The sequence below is a fragment of the Anomaloglossus baeobatrachus genome, chromosome 2 (genome assembly GCF_048569485.1).
Source record: "Anomaloglossus baeobatrachus isolate aAnoBae1 chromosome 2, aAnoBae1.hap1, whole genome shotgun sequence".
Lineage (NCBI taxonomy): Eukaryota > Metazoa > Chordata > Amphibia > Anura > Aromobatidae > Anomaloglossus > Anomaloglossus baeobatrachus.
Genome location: NC_134354.1, coordinates 719,743,838 through 719,768,954, shown reverse-complemented (window position 1 = coordinate 719,768,954; position 25,117 = coordinate 719,743,838). Strand labels below are relative to the sequence as shown.

Here is a 25,117-nt window from a genome sequence, read left to right as displayed (position 1 = left end):
TATCTTGGAAAAGTATAGCCTACTTCGGGTTATAAAATAAATGCAAGTAAAACCTTGCCTCTAAATGTCCCCTATAACTTCCTGAACACGCTACGTGAAACCTATCACTATTCTTGGAAAGGCTCAGCTTTAAAATATCTTGGGATCTCGCTGACCACACCAAACCTTCTATAACATGAATAAGTATGAATAGTCCGAAACGCGTTTGTGTGAACTTTGATATCTTTGGCCATTGTGTTTTTACCTTTTTCATATGGAATGAAAGTGTTTAAGGACACTTTAATAAAATTTCTATTTAATGGATCTTGAATGCCGGATTACCTCTTTTTCTATGGATACTTTCTTTCTGTAATGCTAACTTCCTCCCACTCTTTGATAATATCAGATATTTGAGAGGCCTGAACCTCTCTCTACTGCATAGGATAGCTGCAATAAAGAGGTTTATCCTGCTGAAGTACCAATATCTTTTGGAAACTCTGCTGATCCTCAAAAACAGACTAGCCATTAGGAAATTTCAATCTTCTCTTCTGAATTTCATTTGTGCCAATGGGAGACATAGAATATCAAAATCAGTACTATTAGATAAAAAAATCTCAAGCAGGTCTATCGGTTCCAGACGTTTATACTATTTTGTGGTCCATCTCCGCAAGATACCAAAAGGGTCTTCCCTATGAGCTTACAACAAATGGACTGAGATAGAAAAATTATGGAAGGCATCTTACCACCGTAATTCACTTTTGTGGTCCTGTTCCACTAAGATACCTCATGTTCGGCTCCTTGGCTCAATATTCTTCACTAGATATACTGTGTTTTTCCAAAAATAAGCCCTAGCAGGGATTCTAAGCATTTTCGTAGCAAAGCTTGAATATAAGCCCTACCCCGAAAATAAGCCCTAGTTGCAGTTCAATAATAGTGTCCATACAGCTAAAAATGTTAAAGAATCCTGTATTACACTTCATATAAAACAGCAGACACCCCCAAAAGAAAGAAGACAGAAAACCCCGCAATCATACTCACCAGAGGCCGAGCGGGAGGATCTACAGTGGATAGCACACCCACACACAAACATTAGATCACACACACAATCACACACAAAATCGCGCACACACTCACCACATCCAGCAATACAGATTTCTTCTGGCCGACAGAAAATCCTGAGACGCAGTGCGGTGGAACGTATCAATACGTTCCATTGCCGGGTACTCCATGCGTTCCACTGCACTGCGTCCCATCTTTCCCGGCTGGCCGGAAGCAATCGGTATTGCCGGATGTGGTGAGTGAGCGAATCTGATGTGTGATTGTGTGAGTGATCTGATGTATGTGAGTGTGTCGGCCAAAAGCAGGGGATGAAGCATGGAGATTACCTGCTGGGAGTGCCCTAAGAAGATCACAGGAGGACCTGGGAGCCATGCAGACGTCTGGGGTCTGGTAGGTATGAATCTCCTTCCAAGAGGGAAGTCAACTTACCCCCAACCATGTTTCTGCAAGGATAAAACCTATCCCGAAAATGAGCCCTAGTGCTTTTTTTCGGGGCAAAAAAAAAAAAAAAAAAGTATAAGGCTATGTGCGCACGTGTGCGTAATTCATGCAGTTACGCTGCGCTTTGTAGCGCAGCGTAACTGCATGCGTCCTGCGTCCCCTGCACAATCTATGGAGATTGTGCAGGGGCCGTGCGCACGTGGCGTATTAGAGCGCAGTGCTTTGGCTGCTGCCCGAAGCGCTGCGTTCAAGAAGTGACATGTCACTTCTTCCGTGCGCTTTGCCGGCAGCTCCTGCTCTGTCTATGGCAGGAGCTGCAGGCAGAGCGCATGGAATCGGCTTTTTTTTGTTTTATCTACAGACATTTTCTGCAGCGATTTGAAGTGCACGTGTGCGCTTCAGATCGCTGCAGAAATTTCTGCAGGGCTAGTACGCAACGTGCGCACATAGCCTAAGACAGTGTCTTATTTATGGAAAAACACGGTATTTGACTAATACCGTGTTTTTCCAAAAATAAGACACTGTCTTATATTTTTTTTACCCCCCCAAAAAAGCACTAGGGCTTATTTTTGGAGGAGGTCTTATTCTTGGAGAAACACGGTTGGGGGTAAGTTTACCCCCCAAAAAAGCAGACCCCCCCCACTTCCCAGGGGACTCATACTCACCAGACCCGGACATCTGCGTGGTTCCCAGGTCCTCCTGTGATCTCCGGTCGGTGCTGCACGCCGTCCTACCCTGCTGCTAGCTGACACACACAGCAGATCACACACAGCAGATCACACACACAAACACACACACAAACACACACAGAGCAGATCACACACACAGCAGATATACACAGCAGATCGCAGGCACACACAGCAGATCGTAGGCACACAGCCGATCACAGATAAACACATCCGATCGCAGGCACACACACACAGCAGATCACACACACACACAGCAGATCACACACACACACACAGCAGATCAGATCACACACACACACACACAGCAGATCAGATCACACACACACAGCAGATCAAATCACACACACACACACACAGCAGATCACACACACACACACACACACACACACACAGCAGATCACACACACACACACACAGCAGATCACACACACACACAGCAGATCACACACACACACAGCAGATCACACACACACACAGCAGATCACACACACACACAGCAGATCACACACACACACACAGCAGATCACACACACACACAGCAGATCACACACACACACAGCAGATCACACACACACACAGCAGATCACACACACACACACAGCAGATCACACACACACACACAGCAGATCACACACACACACACAGCAGATCACACACACACACAGCAGATCACACACACACACAGCAGATCACACACACACACAGCAGATCACACACACACACAGCAGATCACACACACACAGCAGATCACACACACACACAGCAGATCACACACACACACAGCAGATCACACACACACACAGCAGATCACACACACACACAGCAGATCACACACACACACACACAGCAGATTGCAGACACACACACAGCCGATCGCAGACACACACACAGCCGATTGCAGACACACACACACAGCCGATTGCAGACACACACACACAGCCGATTGCAGACACACACACACAGCCGATTGCAGACACACACACAGCCGATTGCAGACACACACACACAGCCGATTGCAGACACACACACACAGCCGATTGCAGACACACACACACTCACATCACATCCAGCACTTATGGCCGCAGGGAATGAGAGCAAGTCACATGTCCGGCCGCAGGTCCTGTTCGTTGTGCTCCACTGCACTGCCTCTCAGGATTCTGCCGGCGAGAAGAGATCGGTGTCGCTGGATGAGGTGAGTGTGTATGCGATCCGATGTGTGTGTGTGGTCTGACTGTATGTGTGTGAGATCTGGTGTGTGTGTGTGTGTGTGTGTGTGTGTGTGTGAGAGAGCTGATGTGTGTGGGGGTGTGATCACTGCAGGTCCTGCCGCTCAGTGTTGGGTGAGTGTAATTGCAGGGTGCCGCTGTCTATAATGATGTGTCCTGCAGTATCTGTATCTGTTTTAGCTGCACGGACACTTCATTATTGATCCGCGACTAGGGCTTATTTTCGGGGTAGGGCTTATAGTTAAGCCTTTCTCCGAAAATGCTGAAAATCCCTGCTAGGGCTTATTTTTGGGGGAGGTCTTATTTTTGGAAAAACACGGTAGCAACATGAAATTCATGTTAGCGTCTCCAAAATCGCCAATGATTTTGTTTCTATTTACACCACATTTACCAGATAGCACAATTGCAAACATGACTTGCCCGTGGATCAAGGCAGGCCTTCTCCATTTTGCTGATATTGTAGACCTATTTTCTAGGGTGCACCTCTTCATGAATTTGAACAATCTGACTCCACCGCGTCCCCTCATCAAGAACAGTGAGAAAATCCCTGCTCTTGATGAATCTGAGCCTATATGTTGCTTGAGCAAAGTCCAGAGTCCAAAGTTCTGACCAGACTCCTGCAGGGAGCAGGAACATTTGCATTACATATTACCACATATACTGTATATTACAAGTTTTATATTTCGAAAATTATCTTTTTCGGAAATGGTTTTTAACTTTTCTAACTGTAAAGTAAGATAGGTGATAATTATCAATTCTGGGCCGAATCCTTCGAGGTAAATTTACAGGGAATGGACAATAAGTATCTAATCATTACATATTTGCATGACTTAAGACATCTTAAGAGTGAAAATTTATTTTCAATACGCAAAATAAATTAGTATACAATTTACAGTACGCCAACAAGAGGTCCCGTTTTTATTAGTTTTGCTTTTTTGTTTGTTTGGGTTTTTTTGTTTTTTTTACAAGAAAATGTTTACCGAGAAGTCTTTAAAGTCCTGTGCTGTCTTCCAAAATGCAAGACATAAAACAGATACTGATAAAAATAGGTTGCCTTTTGTAAACAGAAGAAATAAATGTGAACTTGCCCTGAGAGCCTTATTAAAATACATTTTTACAGAATATGGTTTGGCTTGCACCATAGTAATCTTCTAAAATAAAAAGATGTTCGTGGCATAAAATCTGCTGGACAACACTTGTGCGCGTCTGTAAGGTCATAAATTAAAAAGGGGGAAAAAAGTTTGTGGGGTGGAGGATATGCACTTTGTCATACGCAAGCAGAAAAAAAAAAAACTGATCTCACTTCTAGAATTTGATGTCTGTCTACTGCTAGCGCAATTGCAGACTGCTGACTGTTATCTGCTATGGAATGATGAGCTGTTATGTGAACAGTCAACAGAGGCTCCCCACCTCGGCGGGGCCTCCGGAGGTGGGCGATTAGAGCGAACACGACGGGGTTCCACCGAGTTCATAACCACAGGGACAGTCATATCATGCTCATATCGTTCCAACATTTGGGAAATTTTGTCTCGTGGGACTCTGTGTGTGTTCCTCCTGAAAAAGAAAGAAATTTAATGTATTTATTTCAACCACTAGCAGAGTTGTGAATGCATTTGTGGATTGTAATACATTTGGCGAAAAGCGATCAACAAATCATCCGACCCCATGGGCCAACCCACTGCCGACCCCATGGGCCAACCCACTGCCGACCTCATGGGCCAACCCACTGCCGACCTCATGGGCCAACCCACTGCCGACCTCATGGGCCAACCCACTGCCGACCTCATGGGCCAACCCACTGCCGACCTCATGGGCCAACCCACTGCCGACCTCATGGGCCAACCCACTGCCGACCTCATGGGCCAACCCACTGCTAGTGGAAGCATTTGAGCATGCTCACTGTAGAGCCAACCACGCCCTTCTTCCTTGTTCATATAAGCAGGTGCTCTGTTAAAATAAAGCCTGTTTGAAGCTGTGACATTCTCTGATCAAGGAGAGCTTACATCCGACTGTCTGATATTCTTTTGTGCATGCACTTTATCCATATCCATTAGGTCAGGAGCAGGCAACTCGGGAACACAGCTAGTGTGCACCCCAACACAGTACCCGTAGTGACCTGAAGAATTATGTTATAACGTCACTTTTAACACACTTCATAAAAATAAAATAAAAAATGGTGGGTTTGTGTTTTGTTGTTTGTTTTTTTAACCATGTCATCCCACTTGGATTTTGCCTGATATTTCAATACATTAAAGGGGTGGAAATTAGCTCCTTCCTATGAACAGTATAGGCAAAAACTTGATGAACTGTGTGGGGCCAACCTGGTTTTCATTGGCCAACCCGTTTAAGTGCTAAAGTGAGTAGTAAAACTACACCTCGTCCACCAAAAAAAACAAACCCTTACAGGGAACCTGTCACCAGGATTTTCCCTTATGAGCTGCAGCCAAAACCAGTGAGCTCTTATATATACAGTATTTAAGAATCAAGGCCGCGCTGTATAACATAAAAAAGATCTGTATAATACTCACCTAGGGGTGGTCCGGTCAGCGTCGCTGCTTCTATTGCATTGTCTCTATTGCATTGATCAATTCAGTAGCTAAATTTCTCTTTATTCATATATTCATGGCAGTAATGCAGATTCCATTTTTCACATTTCATCCTTACATATAGCTATTGAATTTTTCATGTCAGTATTCACACAGCAGTTTCTGCTATTACATGTATTCCCCTTGCATAGTCACTGGTGTGCATACCTTATCTCCCCATAGCGTCGCTGCTTCGGCACCTCCTCTCTGCTGTGCTCACCGGCCTCTTTCCCAGCTCTGTGTAGATGACCGTCCTACATCATCCACACGGGCTGACATTGTGGTTCTGAGCAGGCACACTCACAGTATTGGAGTGTGCTTGTGGTCTTTGACCTTACCTCATGCCTGTGCCTTACAGTACTTTGAGCTGCCCTCAGCAAGACAGATCAAAGTGCCCTTGCGCAGGACCGCAATGCCGGTCTGTGTGACTGACATAGGAAGAAAAACGGTGATCGCAGGAGTGAGGAAGCAATAGACCCGCGAGCAGCAACACCCATCAGACCGGCCCTCATAAAGGTGTTTTTTACGTTATACAGAGCGGTCTGGGCTCTTATATACAGTATTCTAGAATGCAGTATATATAAGGGCTCACTGCTGGTGGCCGCAGGTTATAAGGGACAAATCTGGTGACAGGTTACGTTTATACACGTGTTAACACAGAAGTTAAAAAGTTATGACTCTTAAGAAGCAGAGGACAAACTAAGGCACAAGAATGAAGACTTTGGGGTTAATTTCCTTCCAAGACTGAGTGCTATGTCTTGTATATGCAGAGTCCCTGTAGACACTTGCACAAGTCTAACTCGGAGCGAACCAAACATGAATGGTTTTTCTACAGAGCTGTGCTCCTGACCACGCACAGCGCATGAAACCGTACCATCAACCTATTCAAGTGAATACGGCCGGCTGCAGGTCCCTGTGCAGATGATTTGCTAAGAGCACAGCCCTCAACACGTCAATTAAAAGCTGGTCCGACTTGCCTAATCCCTGAGAATCCACAAATAGTTTGAGAGCAAACATTTGTAACATTACCAGACATTCAGATATGGCATGAGTAAGCCGGGACCAACAGAGCAGAAGCCGCTATCCATTTTGGCTCATAGTGAGGGGTCCGAGGAGCTGTTTGTTGATATAAACAAGGTCTTACTTTTCCAGTTCTTGGGCATCTTGTTTCCACCAGGTATCTGGCTCCAAAAATTCTACATCATAGCCCCTGTCTACAGCCTAGAAATAAAAAAAATAAATAAAAAGGTTAAAGTTAAAAGAGTGGAGCTGTTTTCTGCAGATACGTGTTCTCTGCCGTGACCTAACAGCTCAGGATCCTCACCATCTGTACGTACGGCTTCATTTCCCAGGCCTTGATATTAGTGTTATCGATAACAACAGGAGACCGTCCATCATCCATCGCCCTTCTGGCTGCAGAAGAAATAATTTCGAGCTTACAAGAGAACAGATCGCTCAGATATTTCACATTACAGCATAATACAAGGGATAGGACGTGCAACATTTTATCTGTCAAAAGCGTAAAGACCAGAAAAGAGGTAACGGGACCGGAAATGTCTCTGCAGCACTTCAGCCCCAGAGGCTTCCAGACAGAAGAAAGCATTAATGTTCCTCGGTTGCTACTTTTGTCAGAGTCCAAGAAAGGATCCATTTTCTCATTATGGCAACAATTCCAGACCACTTAGACTGAACATTATGGCTTGAGAACCAACAAAAGATACCCAATATTAAACTTGGGATCCTAAGCAAAGACACCCACCCTCAGGCTTCAGAACTTGCAATAAAGAGACCACCCGCGACTTGCCTTGCACGGCTATCGGCCATGGCTCCTAGGCGATGGGGCTGCCAATTCTCAAAAGACAGCATTATTACAATTCTTAATAGGATTATAAGACCAATTCTTAGGGAATTGGTTGTGGTATAACCACCATGGACCAACGCAAGGGTTTGAATAGTGCAGTTACCATTCATTGCGTATTAATAAATAACACCTTTGACCTGATTTGACCGTGATATTGCAGCAATGCAAAGTCATGTAGATGTTTGGTGTACAGGGCAAAGCACCAGTTACTATTGGTTTTTGGTCTTGAGTTATATATGGGCAAAGTTAGGCATAAATTTTATGCGACACGTTTTACAAGCTACTTTGACACAAAATTGTGGCTGAAATATTGTTTTGTCATAGCCGGTAATAATTTTATCGTGTTTAGCAGCAAAAGTTGAGCTAGTATGCCAAATTTCAGCATCATAGCCAGTATTAGAACTCTAATGGCTATGTGCCAAAGTTTGCAAAATCCTCTTAGCTGAAGCCGCAGGCTTGGTGGGACCTCCAGTGAAAGGTCAACAGTGCCCAATGTATTTGAGATCTTGCCCTAAAAATTTACAGAACCTCTTTTCAAACATACATGTACATCCTTATAAATTTTCAGCAAAATCGGAGAAGGTCGAGTGGGGACCACTGGTCCACTTGACATGGAATGACCCAAAACATAAAACTGCAAGTTGGGCTACACAATGATTTTGCCAATGGAACAAGTCAGATGGCCAAAGATCTGTGTGTGCCGCTGTCGCACTGCTGACCAGCAAATCACAGAAGAAAGTCCAACTCGTTCGCACTTTTTGCAAGTTTTCAATGTTCTACCCCCGGTTGAAAGCACAGGAGGCACATTGTCAGCACAGCCACCAGCGCCTGTACCGGACAGTAGATGACTGCTGGAGGCTCCATAGGCGATACCCATACAGCCGGTATCACCAATACAGGGTGCTGGATCCATACTAAACACACTATCTAGAGCTCTGTGCAATGAATAAAGCCTTCGTCTACATCCAGCCCCAGTATTCGTCACTTACCTCTGTTGTGATTCCAGTTATGGGCATCCCCGAGCAATTTCACATCGTACGTGTATCCATTTTCCAGGCTGAAGTAATCGTCGGTGCTGAGGACAATGCCGTCAGGAGACTGGTGGAGCACAGTACTGTGAAATTCCAGACATTAAACAGCTGGATCACACTGAATACAACACAGGGTGTAAGACAACAAACAAAGTGCTTTTGCATGGTATAACACTCCTATATAAAGTGAGTTTAATGGAAACCAGTCGCCAACCTCTGAGCCCATAAACTGGACATATAGTCCGGGAGAGCGTCAGAAATCAGGCTCCAGCAATCACGATCTTTGCCAAATATTTTCATGTGCCGTATAGCAACAGGTCATCCACTAGGTGTGGCGTGCGGCATAGTGCTTTCCCCTCCTGGCATCCCTCAGCCAACTCTACATACACGAGGTCCCAGGTGAGTGCACTGGGTAGACGCAGAACTGAGACCTTTCCTACTCTCTGGCCGCATTGTTGTCCTGCACAGCACTCTGCATACAATAGGTTTGCACAGGGCTTGATAAGAGACTTTGGGATATCAGGATGGACACAGATGTCACCAATTGTCCAAGATCCATCTAATTTCTAGTCGGCACTCGTAGCTAGAAGACATTGGTGCTCTATAGTAGGGAACATACCTCAAAAGGATAGTGCAAAACACCTCAGCACTCACATACATATGCAATTAAAGTGTAAGTGTACGTTCCCATGATCAGTGCAGCGTTTTGGATGCAGCGTTGTACAGTAGAAGCACGGTGGATGGGATTAATAATAATTCCATGCCCAATGTGTTCTTTTTTCTGCAGCGTAAACTGATCTGCAGGGCGACTTTCTGAGCCACTGAATGTCAATTTATGCTTGCAGAGACGTGAGTGTCCTCAGCGGGGAGAGCACAACGAAAGTCCACAGTCCAGACTCCTGATCGTTGGGAACGGACCGATGTATTCTCCAGTGGAGAGCACTTGCGTCTGCGCAGGAGGAATGACATTGTGTCCAGAATACAGTGTCTCCGGATAGTGGGCACGTATCCCAATTGACATGTCAGCATGTGGAAATTGCAAGGACGCCCAACAGTTCGGTCTGTCCTAGACCTTGATCACAGCCTTATGTGCTAACTCGTATAGTCCGGAACTAAGACGTAGAGACTGGAGCGAGCTGCCAAGCTGAGGCATTACTCCCAATCATCATATAGGAGGGGAAACATTATGAAAAGGTGAAATAGGAACAGGACAGGTCCTTTTAGATGACAATAGTGGTTTTACTTGGTTAAATGGTGCTGAAAGGTTCCCTTTAGGATGGCTGTAGACGAGCTTATAAGAAACTATGAGTTTTATCCACAACACTTGGAAGTTTTTTTTTCTAATTTTCATCCATGTGCCTATTTATTTACATCCATGTGCATCAGTTTTCATACAACTACATTAAACAATCTACATGATCAAATACGGTTTCCCAGGTTTATAATAAAAATATATCCATACAAATCAGAGGTCACAAGGATGTTGTGTGTGGGATCTGATTGTTCTACGCAGCCATACACTTGGGTGAGTCTCATCCGAGACTCGGAAGAATGTAGTGCATGCTGCAATTTATTCCTCACGGACACTCAGAAGAAGAAAAATTAAGAAGGGTCAGTGTGCAGTCCGGGGAGTGTCTTTCCCCTTTTCATAGCATTTAAGAACCAGGATTTATATTGTGATAAGATAGTTGCAGTAATAGTACATTTTATTAATAGGGGGAAAGTAGTGATTTTATTATTTTTACTTTTTATATGTTTAAAAAAAAACCCTTTTTTTTTTAAATGTAACTATTTTATAATTCCCTTTAGATGACTTAAATTAGCAGCCATCCGATCACTTCAGCTATATGCTGCAATAACGCAGTATTGCAGTTTCCTAGGATCACCAACAGTCTCCTATGAACTCCAGCCACAAGCTGGACTTCACATCAGCAATGACATGGCAGTCACAGAGCCCTTCATTAGGCACTCATATCCCATGGCAAAATATAAGCACCCAGCGATCGAGTCACGGGGGGTGTGGGGGGGGGGGGCAATTGGCGCAGAGCCCCCCAGGCTTCTAATACCACTGTCAGAGATTGGCAGCAGCATTTAAGGAGTTAGCAGCGGCAGGATGAGCTGCTGCTTATTAGCGGCAGATGCTGTGTAGCTAAACCCAAAAACAAAGCCAAATACAATATAGTTCCAAGAAAGAAAAAAAAATAACCAAAAAGACTTCTTGGAAATTCAAAAAGGTGCCAATTTTTATTAAATAACAAAAAAATTTACATAAAAGGGTAGCAGAATAAACACAGACGCTGCTTCTTGAGGGGCGAAAAAGCCAAAGCAAAACGCACGTCAGGGTGGCTGGACTATATGCTGATAATAACTATCATTATATATTTTTTACATGCAATGCATGTGATTGAAGTTAGGGATACATGTCCCAATTAGGAACAGTAATCATTTAGTTCTGTTGGCTGGAGTGATTATCTTTAAATTTATTTTTTTTGTGTGTCGAGGTGGAATTTGAAAGCACTGTTTTCATAAACTTTTTGTACATAGCACTTTGTTAGCACTGTTTTGTGGTGCTTGCTTGTACTAATGAAGTATGGTATATATGTATATTGCACATAGCACTTTTTTGGTGTAATTGTATTTAAATTACTGCATTTTTGTACAAATACAACCGTTTCTGTCACATTTTTCTCTTTTCCCTCATGCTTTATTAATTGCACATAGCACTTTAGGCTAGTTTCACACTTGCGTTCAGCGCATTCCGTCACTATGGAGAATAGCGCAGTCCGTTCGCACTGCGCTATTCTCCATAGACTTGTATGGATGACGCACTGTAACGCAAGTGTCTGCGTTGCATCCGCTGGACGACGCAGCGTCGTTATTTTGACGCGGCGTCGGGCGGATGGAACGCAGCATTTAACGTTTTTCTGCGCTTGGCGGAGTGTCAAAAAAACGCAACCTGCAGGAATCCGTTAGGCGTCCGTTGTTTTTATAATGGACGCCTATGGTTGCGGATTCCGTTAGAATGTGTCATTTGACGGATTCCGTTAACGCAGCTGTCTTTACACAACTGCGCATGCTCAGATGTGTAAAGACAAGGAAAAAAACTACAATGGATTGCTTTATTTTGTACGATCTGTAGCATGCGTTGTGCCACTATATGCAACGCATCCGTTGCATGCGTCACACAACGCAATGCTACGGATCCCGTCCAATGCAAGTGTGAAACTAGCCTTATAGGTATTTTGTATCACATATTTTTCATGAATTTTAGTATAATTTTATCTTCATTAGGGAATCATTCTTACACTATTTTTTATATCTGTTCCTATAATTTATGGACTGCAATTTTTGTTGTTTTTTTATATTTATGGTTATTCTTGCGTGATTTTGTATCCAGCCCCTTTGAACCGTCTGTGTTTATTCTGCTACCCTTTTATGTGAAATATTTTTATTGTTATTTAATAAAGATTATTGGCACCTTTTTGAATTACCAATGCGAGTGGAATGCAATGTTTCTCTCGCCCCATAGACTTGAATGGGTGCGAGTGAAACAGGATCGCGTTCCACTCGCAGCATGCTGCGATTGTTTTCTCGGTCTGATTAAGGCTGAGGAAATAATCACCTAAGTAAGCTGCCCCATAGAGTAATATTGGTCTGAGTGGAATGCGATTTTTTTATCACATTCCACTCGCTCCATATTACTCGATGTGTGTGCTGACCTTTAAGGTTAAAGAAACAAGAGGGGAAAAAAAAACCGAACACTTTCTATGGTTTCAACATTTCCCTACAGATTATGGTCATGTTGATACTAACCGAGCCAGCGTACTTTTACCCGAGCCAGGAACTCCTCTTAACAGCACCATTCTTCTTCTGCCGCTATCCCTGAATTTGCCAGAATACTGTTCCTGCGACACATTATCCGTATGCGGTAATATCCGTTCACCCAACTGTCCATCTTCCGGTCTACAATGATCACTCTGCTGAGGGTCTTGCCATGTCCTTTTACTTGTGCTTTGGGAAAATGGTTTGATATAAGGAATCTCTGGAGAGGGGAACCGGCTTTCAGGAGGTGCAGGTGGTCGGTGCCAAGGTGGAGCCTCATTTCTAGTGACATAACTAAAATTTGGACGTGGTGGTGGTGGTGGTGGGGGTAGGGTATTACTTGGCCTTTGAAAAGTCACTGGATAATTAAATCGTGGTGGGGGAGGACCATAAGGGACTATGAATGTAGGAGGATGGGTACTGTCAAACCTTGGAGGTCCCCTTGGAGGAGGGACTGCTTGGCTTACAGATGGAGAAATTGCTGGATAATATGGAGCTTGACCATAACAAGAAAACTGATTATTAGGAGGTAGTGGAGGTCTTTCAAGTTGTGGTCTTGGTTCTTCTCTTGCATGGCAGGTAAGTGATAGAAAGTGTGAAGGTACACTGGGGAAAGGCCCGAATGGCAGTGAGGTAGGCCCTTGGCCATGGTTGGGAGGGTACAAAGCTGGTGTCTTGCCAGGGTAAGAATCTATATGTTGCGTACTATCAACTTCTGTGCAGGTTTCCTTCTTCGTTTGGTCTTCAGCCACAGCTTCGAGCTCGTCTAACTCTTTATAAAACTGCCGCAGCTCGTAGTCCATGCCGTCCTGGCCTTTCGATTGACTGGCCAATTTACCCAGCTCAACAGTGGCAATTCTGAAAGAAGAAGCAGCATTTGCATTACTTGGTACTTCAGGTAAAGGTTTTGTTTGAGGAGATGGCTTACATAGTGGTCCGATAAAAGAAGTGCTGGTTCCTGAAAACATCACGTCTGAGTTGTTCTCCGGTTTCTCACTTTTAGGCAGTAGACTTGCATGCTGGTTGGTTTTATTGCCGCCTCGTTCTCTGGCGTCACTTTGACCCAAGCGATAACATAGAGAGTCCGACTCATATTTTACATCTATATAACCACTATCTCCTTCACTTCCACACTTGTTTGATTGATGGCATCTTTCCTCTGAGCCGGTGAAGAAGTCCCAATTTTGGGACTTTGCACCACGTTCTTTGCTCAGAGCAGCGTCTGTCCTATCACATGAGGAGGCCTCTTGTCTGGACTTTTTCAAGCAAGGTTCAATGGATGAATCGGGTATGTAGTGTGACAAGTTCTTTTCAGCATGAGGCATCTAAAAAGGATAAATATGGGTACAAATATAATTAATAAGGGTAATCCACATCTCAGGAACATTAAAAATATTCATGTATGTGTCACATCTCTAACCATCAAGGGGAGTCCACACGTACAAACCTGATGCAACACCTGAAGGTAACACAGACAAAAATCTGCAGAGGACAATTTCCACTACACGTAGACATATCCTTACAGTCAATGGAAAAGATATTTATGGTTTGGGGTCAGATTCTGCAGACACATGTAACATGATGGCATCGGACCTCATCCTTGGTATTAAATGTTAGGTTGATGTACAAAGCCTTAAAAAAGTTGGTCCAGTAGTGACAAATTTTGGAATTTTTTTTTTTAAAGCCCATGAAGCTAATATTCTGACTCTTAGCAGGGCAGTGTTGGTCTCTAATTACTTGTCCCATATGGACACTCCGGAAATGCTGTTCAGTCAATCCCTGGCTCAGGCGAGTCCCCATTGTGACCAGAATAGGCATTTACCAGTTGTATTGAAAAAGGACAAGTTGTAGGAACCGAGAAAACGGGACTGGTACTAAAAGGGGGTGGAAATTGCTGAGAAGAGTATTATGTGCTTCATTTTCACTCTGAGCCCTTTGAGGCCTTGAGCCCACATTGCGTATTTTCTAGCGTTTTCCTTGTTTTATTTTAATCAATAAAAGCAAGGAAAAAGCATCCCAGCAAAATCTATGAGAATCGTGACTTGTTTTGCACAAGTCGCTTTTTTTTTCTTTTTTTTTCTTTTACAGATTTTGTTGCTGAAGAAAGCAGCAGCATTTCAATTATTTCTGCGTTGCTTTCCTGCATTTCTATAATCCCCTGCAATGCTTTATCACTACAGGGGATTATATTGCAGCACTTCGCCTCATACACTATGCATACAGCATGGTATGCGAGGCTCTCCATAGCTCAGTAACCCAGGGTCGTCATGGTGATGACCCAGGGTTTCTATGGCAGCGATCGGGTGCTTGTGATTGTATTCCAGGGACCTGATTGCCAGGGAGAGGTAAAAGATCTTACTCCGAGCAGAGAGAGACAGGTCCCGACTGTGATTTCAGCTAGAGACCAGGCAGCGATCGCAGGGGAGGGGTACAGAACCTGAACCCCTGTGGTTGCCATGATTACAAAAAGCATGGAAAAAAGAATATGAAAAAAGGCGCAAACGCAATAAAAAAAGTGCATTTTCTCAGCTGCTTTTTCCTATAAAAGCATTCGTTTTTATGTGCAGATTTCCTGTAAATAAAAACCCAACATGGGGATATAGTCTAAGTAAAAAGGAAACCGTGCTGGCGGACTGGCCACGGCTCTCCTGAGCCATATAAAGAGGCTGTGGAGGTCTGGTCAGGAGACCCCCAGCCAGGCCGTACAGCACAGTCTGTACTCACACAGTGCACGGATGTGTGCAACCATCTGGATACAACGATGGTCAGCTAACTACACCACTACCACCGAATACTGCATCAAATTCTGGGTAGCTGTTGTTCTGCACCAAATGCTCCTGCACCTGCGTCCCCCTAGTATCAGCTTTTCTCCCTTAAAATCCCTGTTGATATTTTAATACTGAAAGAGCCTAACTATTTAATCATTTTTTTGAGGGATGCCCTTGTAAAAATAGGGATTAAAAAAAAATTCTTGCTACAACTCATTAAGGACCACCTTAGGAACCGTAACATTTTTTTTCTCCTGATGTTACTAAGTTTCTTTAGAAAAGTTACCGCAACATCACTCAATGGCTTTTGGGTGAGAGAACAGATTTTCAAATTTGCTATTAAGAATTCACTGTAAACGGAGACGTCTATTACTTTCACAGAGCCGAAAATTGCAGTTTTTGGGAACCCTGTTTTTTGGGAGCAGGTGCTGGGGAGAACGGAGGGATGGGATATCATCGGAGACGGTAACGGGGGGAGGAGAGGGGAGGGGAGCCGGCACCTACTCACACATCCCGGCGGTTGACAGGGGTAAAGTAGAGCAAACAGCACACGCTGTGAGCTCCACAATGATGGCGCTGATCTCCTCCCTCTGCTGTGATCTGGACAGCCCAGGGGGCGCGTCCAGGTCCCAGCAGACGCCCACTGTAACGTTACTGAAGGGGTCGGATTCCGACCACTGTTCTCTATGCACAGGGGCTGCCATAAAGGAATGAGTTACTGTCGTTACACACACGGCAAATCCAGCATGGACCCCAGTGCCTCCAGTAAAATAAGAATTAAATAAAAACTAAATAAGCTGCGATTTTCATTTTGTATTAGAAATACTTTATTTCATAATCACTATTTTTAATACAAAAATAAAAAAACGCGATACCTTACCTTTAACAAAAAGCAAATCATGTAAATAATGAGTGAACAGAGATTTAATCCAAGGCACATTGTTTAGGCAAACCCCTCATATACAGTATAGGGGCCACCTGCCATAACGGATACTGACAGCCCCTGACAACAGTTATACAGAATATATCCAATAGAGGCAACTGCTAACCCTCTAAATGTGCTCTATGCAGGGTATATATACCATTAATCCTAGAGAGGACATAGTAGTACGTGTACTTTCAGTTTGGTCGCTTCTCGGGCGTGTAGGGTGTCACCGGCCGACTTCGGTCTGGTATGCTCCTGAGGATGTCAGTTAAACGGCCGGTCATCCGTGAGCCACCAGCATGTACCGTAATGTCCTTGTGCCACATGATGCCAGCCAGGACTCAGGCGACACCAACCTGAAAGCTTTTCATTTTTTGCAGTTCAATAAAAGTCAATAATTAAAAATGTCATCTTACACAGAAGTTCACATCTGTGGGGTGTGAGCAAAGACCCCTACCAATAAAGCTGGTTTCATATATCTATCATTATGATCCATGTGTGGACTGTGATGTCCAAAGTAGCCGAGGACCTCCTAAGGCTACTTTCACACATCAGTTTTCTGTATTCAGGCACAGTCCTTTTTTTTCCTGATCCAACGGATCCTGAAAAAAAAGTGAAAACCGTATCCACCGGATCCGTTTTTTAACGGATCCGTTATGCCGGATCCGTTAAAAAACGGATCCGGTGGATACGGTTTGCATCCGTTTTTGCATCCTTTTCGTCCGTTTTTTGGCTGGATCCGTTTTGTTAATTACATTGGAGCATGCTCAGTTTAGAAAAACGGATCCGGCGGCCGCATCCGTTTTTTACCGCATTACGCCGGATCCGGCGTCCATAGGCTTCTATTGTAAAACACGCCGTATCGCGCCGGATCCGGCGCGATGCGTTTTTTTTGCCGGACAAAAAAACGTTGCAAGCTACGTTGCCTCCGGCCGCCGCTTTAACTAATTTTGCCGCATCCGGAAAAAAACGGATGCAACGCAAAGCCATCCGGTACAATCCGGTACCAATGCAAGTCTATGGGGAAAAAACGGATGCGGTACCGGATCCGTTTTACCCGTTTTTTTCCGGATTGAACCTGATGGCAAAAAACTGATGTGTGAAAGTAGCCTAACCCCAGCCAGGTGACCTCATTATATGTCCACAAAGAAGTCAAGTTTGGGTCAGGAGACCCTCAGCCGATCCAGGCATCGTGGTTATATATGGGCTGTAAATAACAGATGAGTGAAACTGGCCTGATCAGAATGGTGCACTATGGCTTTTTTGGGGGAGGTAAAGACTGTAGTTTATAACTGGTCTGCCCCCTCAGCAATGAACCCCACATCATCTAATGCCCAGCCCTCTACCCCCTCAAAAGGGGTATTCCAGCCTAAACAAGTGATCCCATATCCTCTGAATAGCTTGTAACTGTAGAGATCTCCACTGATCGTCCCGTTTGCCTTTATCCATAAGACTGTGGCCAGGAGCTGAATGGTGCGGAGGGTACATGAGCGCCATCCCACTGTGGTCACGTCAGTGATACTGGAGGAAATTGCCGAGAGCTGTGCTCATCTGTGGAGCGTCGGGGACCATTCATCTGTGTGCAGCCACAGTGACATTGGGGGACCCCTCCATGCGCCTCACATTTATCTAATAAGGCCAATTCACATGAGGAATAACAGAGCAGTATAACAAGTCTGGATCCAGTTATTTACTTTAACTGTAATGGGGAACACTATTATTATAACAGAGCAGGATAGGCGACAGGTCGTCCGGAGAGGCCCTCGCCGGTATGAAGCGCTTGGCAGCGTGAAACAGCCATTGCTCTTTTTTTGTCTGTCTCCTCCATCCGGTATGTAATAAAGGAATAACTTTTTAGCGACTCTTTTCTCTGTTCCGATTTTTAATGAGTACTGATTATTATTATTAATACCTAGGTTACCGGCCATCTCTGCAGGTAATCAGCAGTGGCTCGTTTCCTATAAAGAGTGCAGTGCTTACAAGCTCTGTGCTATAGACCTGTGTACGCTGCTTTAAAGCTTAAGTCTCCTGCGCGTCCTCTGCTTCCTGTATGGGACCGCATAATTCAGGACAGAGATGTAATAATGAAGCTGATCCCAACTGTGAATCAATCAGGAGTGCTGGAGGCAGGGAGGTGGGTAGCAGAGGAGTGGCTCTTTTGCTTTACAAGATGAGATAATCCTGTTCTATGGGAAAAGCTATGACTAGTAGAGATGAGCGGACCCGTAGAAGTTCGTGCTCGATGTTTTCAGTTGGACTTTAGATAAAGCTGGAGTCACACTTGCAAGTAACTCACGCGACAGGAGCGTCTCTCAGCTGCATAGAAATACATGCAGCTGATCCGCTCCTGTCAGGAGAGTGTCAAGTCGTGCCGGGGGAGGCAATAAGAGACTCGCATGCGTTTAACGCGAGATACTTGCAAGTGTGACTCCGTCCTAAGGGCTCATTCAGACGACTGTTCCGTTTGTCCTGGTCAGTTCCTGTTTTTTTTGCGGACCTAATGACAGGACCATCTTTTCAACAACTTTTGTTTAGGATCAGATGGCACAAGGAAGCACTTCCGTGTGCACCCGATCCTACAAAAAAAAAACAATACATCGGATGCTGTATGTCTGCTCCGTTATTATGCAACATGTCCTATTCTGTTCCGTAATAACGGACCATGACTCAATACAAGTCCATGAATCCGCAAAATCCCCGGAAGCCGCATGGAAGCACTTCCGTCGGGTGCCCCTGCAGTCTGAGTCCCGCTCCAGTGCCAGCCGCGCAGCTGCTCGCACTGCAGTGTGTCAGCAGCTGCGGGGATGACGAACGCCGACATTAGGAGATTAGTAAAGTTCATTACCTGCGGCGATGAAGTCCTGCACTCCTGACGTCAGCACTTGTCAATGACTTCCATGCCTGCCGCGTTCTCACATCAAGTATCGCGAGTGGCCCGAGACTGTGACTAGCGGTGACGTCACGGGCTCCCGCGATACTTCGCTTGTTAACACGGCGGACAATGGAAGTCAGTGACGAGCGCTGACGTCAGGAGTGCAGCGGCTTCCATCACCCAGGTAATGTACCTAGCTAACCTCATGAAGTCAGCGCTGGTCATGCCCTGCAGTGACCTGGGCTGACCTATTGATATTAGCTCAGGTCACTGCATTGCTCTCCCAGTCAATGGGGGACATTCTGTTCTTCATTTACTGGGACAGTGAGTATGGATCGTCGTGGGACCCCCTTATTGGACTACGTCGGAACCGGATTTGTTTTTTCTTTTCAATAAATTATTAAAAGGAGGGAATGTGTTGGGGAGTGTTTTTTCAAAAAAATATGTGTTTGTCGTCTATTTTTTTTTTTTTTATTACTGGCTGGGTTATGATGTCGGGTATCTGATAGACACCGTGACATTACTAACCCCAGGGCTTGATGCCAGGTGACAATACACAGATGGTGTCAAACCCATATATTACCTCATTTACCACTGTCGCATCTAATGAATGTGGCAATTATGGCCGGCTGCTGGTTGATATTTTTAGGCTGGGGGCTCCCAATACCATGGGTCTCCCCAGCCTGAGAATACCAGCCAGCAGCTGTGAGGCTTTATCTTGGCTGGTATCAAAATTGGGGGGGGGGGCTGCATGTCGTTTTTTTTTAAAATTATTTATTGTATTGTATAATATAGACCCGCCCAACCGGCAGCTGTGATTGGTTGCAGTAAGACAGCTGTCACATAGCACGGGGGCGTGTCTGACGGCAACCAACCACAGATGCCTGTGAACAGGGAAGCAGTGAATATGAAATGAGTCTAATGAGCAGCCGGTTTGGGAAGAACAGAGAGCTGCCACGGGAGCAGTGTGACAGCTGTGCTGGTGATCGGTGAGTATGTAGCACTTGCTCCAACCCCTTTGTGTCGGATTCTGTTCCCCATTGACCTTATATGGGTACCAGCAATTGGACGGATAGATACCCTAGACCAGGGTTCCCCAACTCCAGTTCTTGAGGGCCGCCAACAGTGCATGTTTTTGGGATTTCCTTAGCATTGCATGGGTGTTGGAATCATCAACTGTGCAGGTGATTAAATTATCACATGTGCAATACTAAGGAAATCCTGAAAACATGCACTGTGTTGGCGGCCCTCGAGGACTGGAATTGGGGACCCATGCCCTAGACTGTATGTAACTCTCCTTCAGGTTTTTTTTGCGGTTCCCAAAAAAATGGAAGTCACATGGATGACACACAGACCGTATATGGAACAGGACGGATGCGGTTGTCACACAAATGCATCCGTGGAAAAATAGGACCGTTTATTGCGGACTGCAAAACGGAACAGTTGTGTGAATGTAGCCTAAGGTTCAGTTTGTGACCTGGACTTAACCGAAACCTGATCCCAGAGCCCAAACCCCATTGGAAGGGAGGGGTGCACACTACATCCAAATCATGCTATTACCCCTACTGTGAGCTGATCAAACAAGTTGTTTGCATATGCAAAGCACCCAACTGCAAAATTGTTTTTTTTTTTTGTTTTTTTTTTTAAATAAGGGTACTTTCATACTTGCGTTTTTTTCCTTCCGTCACAATCCGCCCTTTTGGAAAACAGCGGAATCCGTTAACGGATTCCGCTGTTTCCCATAGACTTGTATGGATGACGGATTGTGCCAAAGGGACCTGCGTTGCTTCCGCTGGGCGACGCTCCGTTGCTTCCGCCCAGCGGGAGGAACGCAGCATGTAATTTTTTTGAGCAGTGGAATCCTCAGGATTTCACTGTGCATGCTCTTGCTGGCTCCCTGCACCCGTAACCAGGGTAAATATCGGGTAACCAAGCAAAGTGCTTTGCCTAGTTATACCTGAAATTTACCCCCCTGGCTACGTATGCAGGGAGCCCGACAGTTCTCTGCTTGGCTCCGCCCCCTCCCGCACTCCACTCCGCATGTATACACACACAAACACACACACACACACACACTCACCTGTCCTCAGCGCCATGGCCCCGCTCGGCTCCACCCACCCCGCCCCCGCACACATTCTCGGTGGCCGAGCGATCAGCTGATCACCCGGCGGCCGGCTGCAGGGAGCGATCAGCTGATCACCCGGCGGCCGGCTGCAGGGAGCAATCAGCTGATCACCCGGCGGCCGGCTGCAGGGAGCAATCAGCTGATCACCCGGCGGCCGGCTGCAGGGAGCAATCAGCTGATCACCCGGCGGCCGGCTGCAGGGAGCAATCAGCTGATCACCCGGCGGCCGGCTGCAGGGAGCAATCAGCTGATCACCCGGCGGCCGGCTGCAGGGAGCAATCAGCTGATCACCCGGCGGCCGGCTGCAGGGAGCAATCAGCTGATCACCCGGCGGCCGGCTGCAGGGAGCAATCAGCTGATCACCCGGCGGCCGGCTGCAGGGAGCAATCAGCTGATCACCCGGCGGCCGGCTGCAGGGAGCAATCAGCTGATCACCCGGCGGCCGGCTGCAGGGAGCAATCAGCTGATCACCCGGCGGCCGGCTGCAGGGAGCAATCAGCTGATCACCCGGCGGCCGGCTGCAGGGAGCAATCAGCTGATCACCCGGCGGCCGGCTGCAGGGAGCAATCAGCTGATCACCCGGCGGCCGGCTGCAGGGAGCAATCAGCTGATCACCCGGCGGCCGGCTGCAGGGAGCAATCAGCTGATCACCCGGCGGCCGGCTGCAGGGAGCAATCAGCTGATCACCCGGCGGCCGGCTGCAGGGAGCAATCAGCTGATCACCCGGCGGCCGGCTGCAGGGAGCAATCAGCTGATCACCCGGCGGCCGGCTGCAGGGAGCAATCAGCTGATCACCCGGCGGCCGGCTGCAGGGAGCAATCAGCTGATCACCCGGCGGCCGGCTGCAGGGAGCAATCAGCTGATCACCCGGCGGCCGGCTGCAGGGAGCAATCAGCTGATCACCCGGCGGCCGGCTGCAGGGAGCAATCAGCTGATCACCCGGCGGCCGGCTGCAGGGAGCAATCAGCTGATCACCCGGCGGCCGGCTGCAGGGAGCAATCAGCTGATCACCCGGCGGCCGGCTGCAGGGAGCAATCAGCTGATCACCCGGCGGCCGGCTGCAGGGAGCAATCAGCTGATCACCCGGCGGCCGGCTGCAGGGAGCAATCAGCTGATCACCCGGCGGCCGGCTGCAGGGAGCAATCAGCTGATCACCCGGCGGCCGGCTGCAGGGAGCAATCAGCTGATCACCCGGCGGCCGGCTGCAGGGAGCAATCAGCTGATCACCCGGCGGCCGGCTGCAGGGAGCAATCAGCTGATCACCCGGCGGCCGGCTGCAGGGAGCAATCAGCTGATCACCCGGCGGCCGGGAGCAATCAGCTGATCACCCGGCGGCCGGCTGCAGGGAGCGATCAGCTGATCACCCGGCGGCCGGCTACTGAGAGCGATCAGCTGATCACCCGGCGGCCGGCTACTGAGAGCGATCAGCTGATCACCCGGCGGCCGGCTACTGAGAGCGATCAGCTGATCACCCGGCGGCCGGCTACTGAGAGCGATCAGCTGATCACCCGGCGGCCGGCTACTGAGAGCGATCAGCTGATCACCCGGCGGCCGGCTACTGGGAGCGATCAGCTGATCACCCGGCGGCCGGCTACTGGGAGCGATCAGCTGATCACCCGGCGGCCGGCTACTGGGAGCGATCAGCTGATCACCCGGCGGCCGGCTACTGGGAGCGATCAGCTGATCACCCGGCGGCCGGCTACTGGGAGCGATCAGCTGATCACCCGGCGGCCGGCTACTGGGAGCGATCAGCTGATCGTTCACAATAGTCTGCCGCCGGTAAAACAGAAAAAAAAAATCAAAACTGATTCCGTTGTTTTGCAGCATCCGTTGCGCCACTACATGCAATACATCCGTTGCATCCGTCACACAACGCAATGCAACGGATACCGTTCAACGCAAGTGTGAAACTAGCCTAAGTCTGTGTTCGATACAAACACCAAACCACAGGTTCACTCATCTCTAGCTATGACCTAACGTGACCTGAGGGTTATCCTCTATCTGTAGGATCTGGTATAACTTTCCTATCGCTAGGCCCCCTGCAATATCAATATTTAGGCTTTGCTGACCCCCCTGGAGCGGATGTGCACATGCTCAAACACCTCTCCATTCATTATCTATGGGAGTGCTGGACATAGTGAAGAGTTGTACTCCCCGGTTGTCCCATACACTATGCAAGGCCTGAGCTCCACGCCACACAGGGGGCTGCAGAGACGAGAGCCCATGCATCACAGCTCATGAGTCACGGCCGTCAGACCCCCAGATATCAGTAAAATATCCCCCTAGCCAATGCTAAGGGACTTACTAGCTTAGGAATACCCATTTAAGATGGGGACAGCCCTTTAAAGGGAACATGTCACCACTTTTTCGGCCTATAAGCTGCAGCCACCACCAGTGGGCTCTTATATACAGCATTCTAACATGCCCGTGTAACATAAAAAACACTTTATAATACTTACCTAACGGTCACGTGGTGGGCAAGATGGGTGTCTCCGTTGTCCAGTCCCGGCGCCGCCTCTTTTGGCCATCTTTGTTCTCTTTCAAAGTATTGGCAGATCAAAGTATTGTAGTGCGCCTGCGCAGGACCGGTGAGTGTGGATAACATAGACGCGTCATGCACCCAGGCTTCAGAAAGAGGACGAAGATGGCCGAAAGGGGAGACAACCGCACCGGAGGACGAAGGCGCCCATAAGGCCCACTACACGACCATTAGGTAAGTATTATAAAGTGATTTTTAATGTTATACCCCCGGCCTGGGCTCTTATATACAGCATGTTAGAATGCTGTATATAAGAGCCCGCTGGTGGTGGCCGCAGCTTATAGGCCAAAAAAGTGTCTCCTAACACAATTGTGCCAGTGGTGAAGCTACAAGACAAACATGGCGACCGACACAGCTCTCCTGTATACACCGCAGAAACCAGGAACATGACTGCAAAAGCAAAGTGACAACAGCCAGGGGTAATGATGACATTCTGCACTCAGGTGTCTGACACAATGTATATATACACAAAAATGGCGCCACCCGGTAATGTGGGCGTAATGGCCGGAGCACAGCACAGCCGCACTGCACGTTACCTCAAGGGAACAGTCCGCCGACCCCAGGCCCCGGAGCGGCCGCCACATCCATACACCAGGCCCAGCACACAGCGCTCCATACACAAGCGTCGCGCTGTGACGTCATCAGATACGGCCGCAGAGAATGCCGGGAAGTGTAGTCCTGCCTGCAGCGTCGCGTCCTGCGCTCTGTCTGCGCCGGGCGGAGGTGGAGGGCAGCGGTGAGGTTTGCTGTAATAATCTGCATCCTGTGTGATCCTGTGTGATCCTGTGTGATCCTGTGTGATCCTGTGTGATCCTGTGTGATCCTGTGTGATCCTGTGTCCTGCACCTTCTCAGAATACACTTCATTTTTTTTAGAAAAAAAAATAAAATAATTTCTAGTTTTCCTACACAGGCAAATATATATAATGTAGTGTCATGTAAGGAATTCTATCCATCTATTGCAATGAATAGATGAGAATAAGAGATTTTATTGTAATTACAATCCTGGAAAAAAAATCAAAAGACGTTTGGGACTTGTAGAATCAGATCAGCCCTTCACCAGATGCTGAAAATAATGCAGAAAAACTATATGGAGTCATTAAATACAAAGAGCAATGTGACGGAGAAATGAATACATAATCAGTACCTAGCGATGATTTACAGCTAGAGACAGAATAATAGAAAACCAGATCAAA

The 25,117-nt window shown here is 46.9% G+C and overlaps 1 protein-coding gene and 1 long non-coding RNA gene across 5 annotated transcripts in view; one reads left to right on the top strand and one right to left on the bottom strand.

Moving 5' to 3' along the window:
* Positions 1 to 4,234: 4,234 nt before the first annotated feature.
* Positions 4,235 to 24,565, bottom strand: LOC142292171 (NEDD4-binding protein 2-like 2). 2 transcript variants are annotated; one of them, XM_075337339.1, is made up of 6 exons: positions 24,459 to 24,565; positions 12,685 to 14,018; positions 8,830 to 8,954; positions 7,304 to 7,392; positions 7,124 to 7,200; positions 4,235 to 4,948 (listed from the first exon to the last, which is right to left on the bottom strand). In XM_075337339.1, exons 1-6 carry the CDS (start codon positions 24,504 to 24,506, stop codon positions 4,750 to 4,752), a joined length of 1,872 nt encoding a protein of 623 aa, XP_075193454.1. In that variant the 5' UTR covers positions 24,507 to 24,565; the 3' UTR covers positions 4,235 to 4,749. The 2 variants fall into 2 exon arrangements, with proteins under 2 accessions (XP_075193454.1, XP_075193455.1); XM_075337340.1 differs by lacking the exon at positions 24,459 to 24,565 and adding an exon at positions 16,544 to 16,633.
* LOC142292173 (uncharacterized) overlaps positions 24,555 to 25,117 on the top strand; it is a 76,405-nt gene continuing 75,842 nt past the window's right edge. The window contains exon 1 of one of the 3 annotated variants that reach the window (XR_012750588.1): positions 24,555 to 24,658. This is a non-coding gene — a long non-coding RNA (uncharacterized LOC142292173). The remainder of the gene's footprint in view (positions 24,659 to 25,117) is intronic. The other 2 variants (XR_012750589.1, XR_012750587.1) reach the window with 2 other exon arrangements.

What these genes read in the sequence shown, in the direction of transcription:
- LOC142292171 (XM_075337339.1), bottom strand. Translation starts at nt 24,506, where the DNA reads ATGTGGCGGCCGCTCCGGGGCCTGGGGTCGGCGGACTGTTCCCTTGAG. An exon ending in CGGCGGACTGTTCCCTTGAG is followed by an intron (nt 14,019 to 24,458) that starts GTAACGTGCAGT and finishes TATCCTTTTTAG; the next exon opens with ATGCCTCATGCTGAAAAGAA. An exon ending in TGAAGCCGTACGTACAGATG is followed by an intron (nt 7,201 to 7,303) that starts GTGAGGATCCTG and finishes TTTTATTTCTAG; the next exon opens with GCTGTAGACAGGGGCTATGA.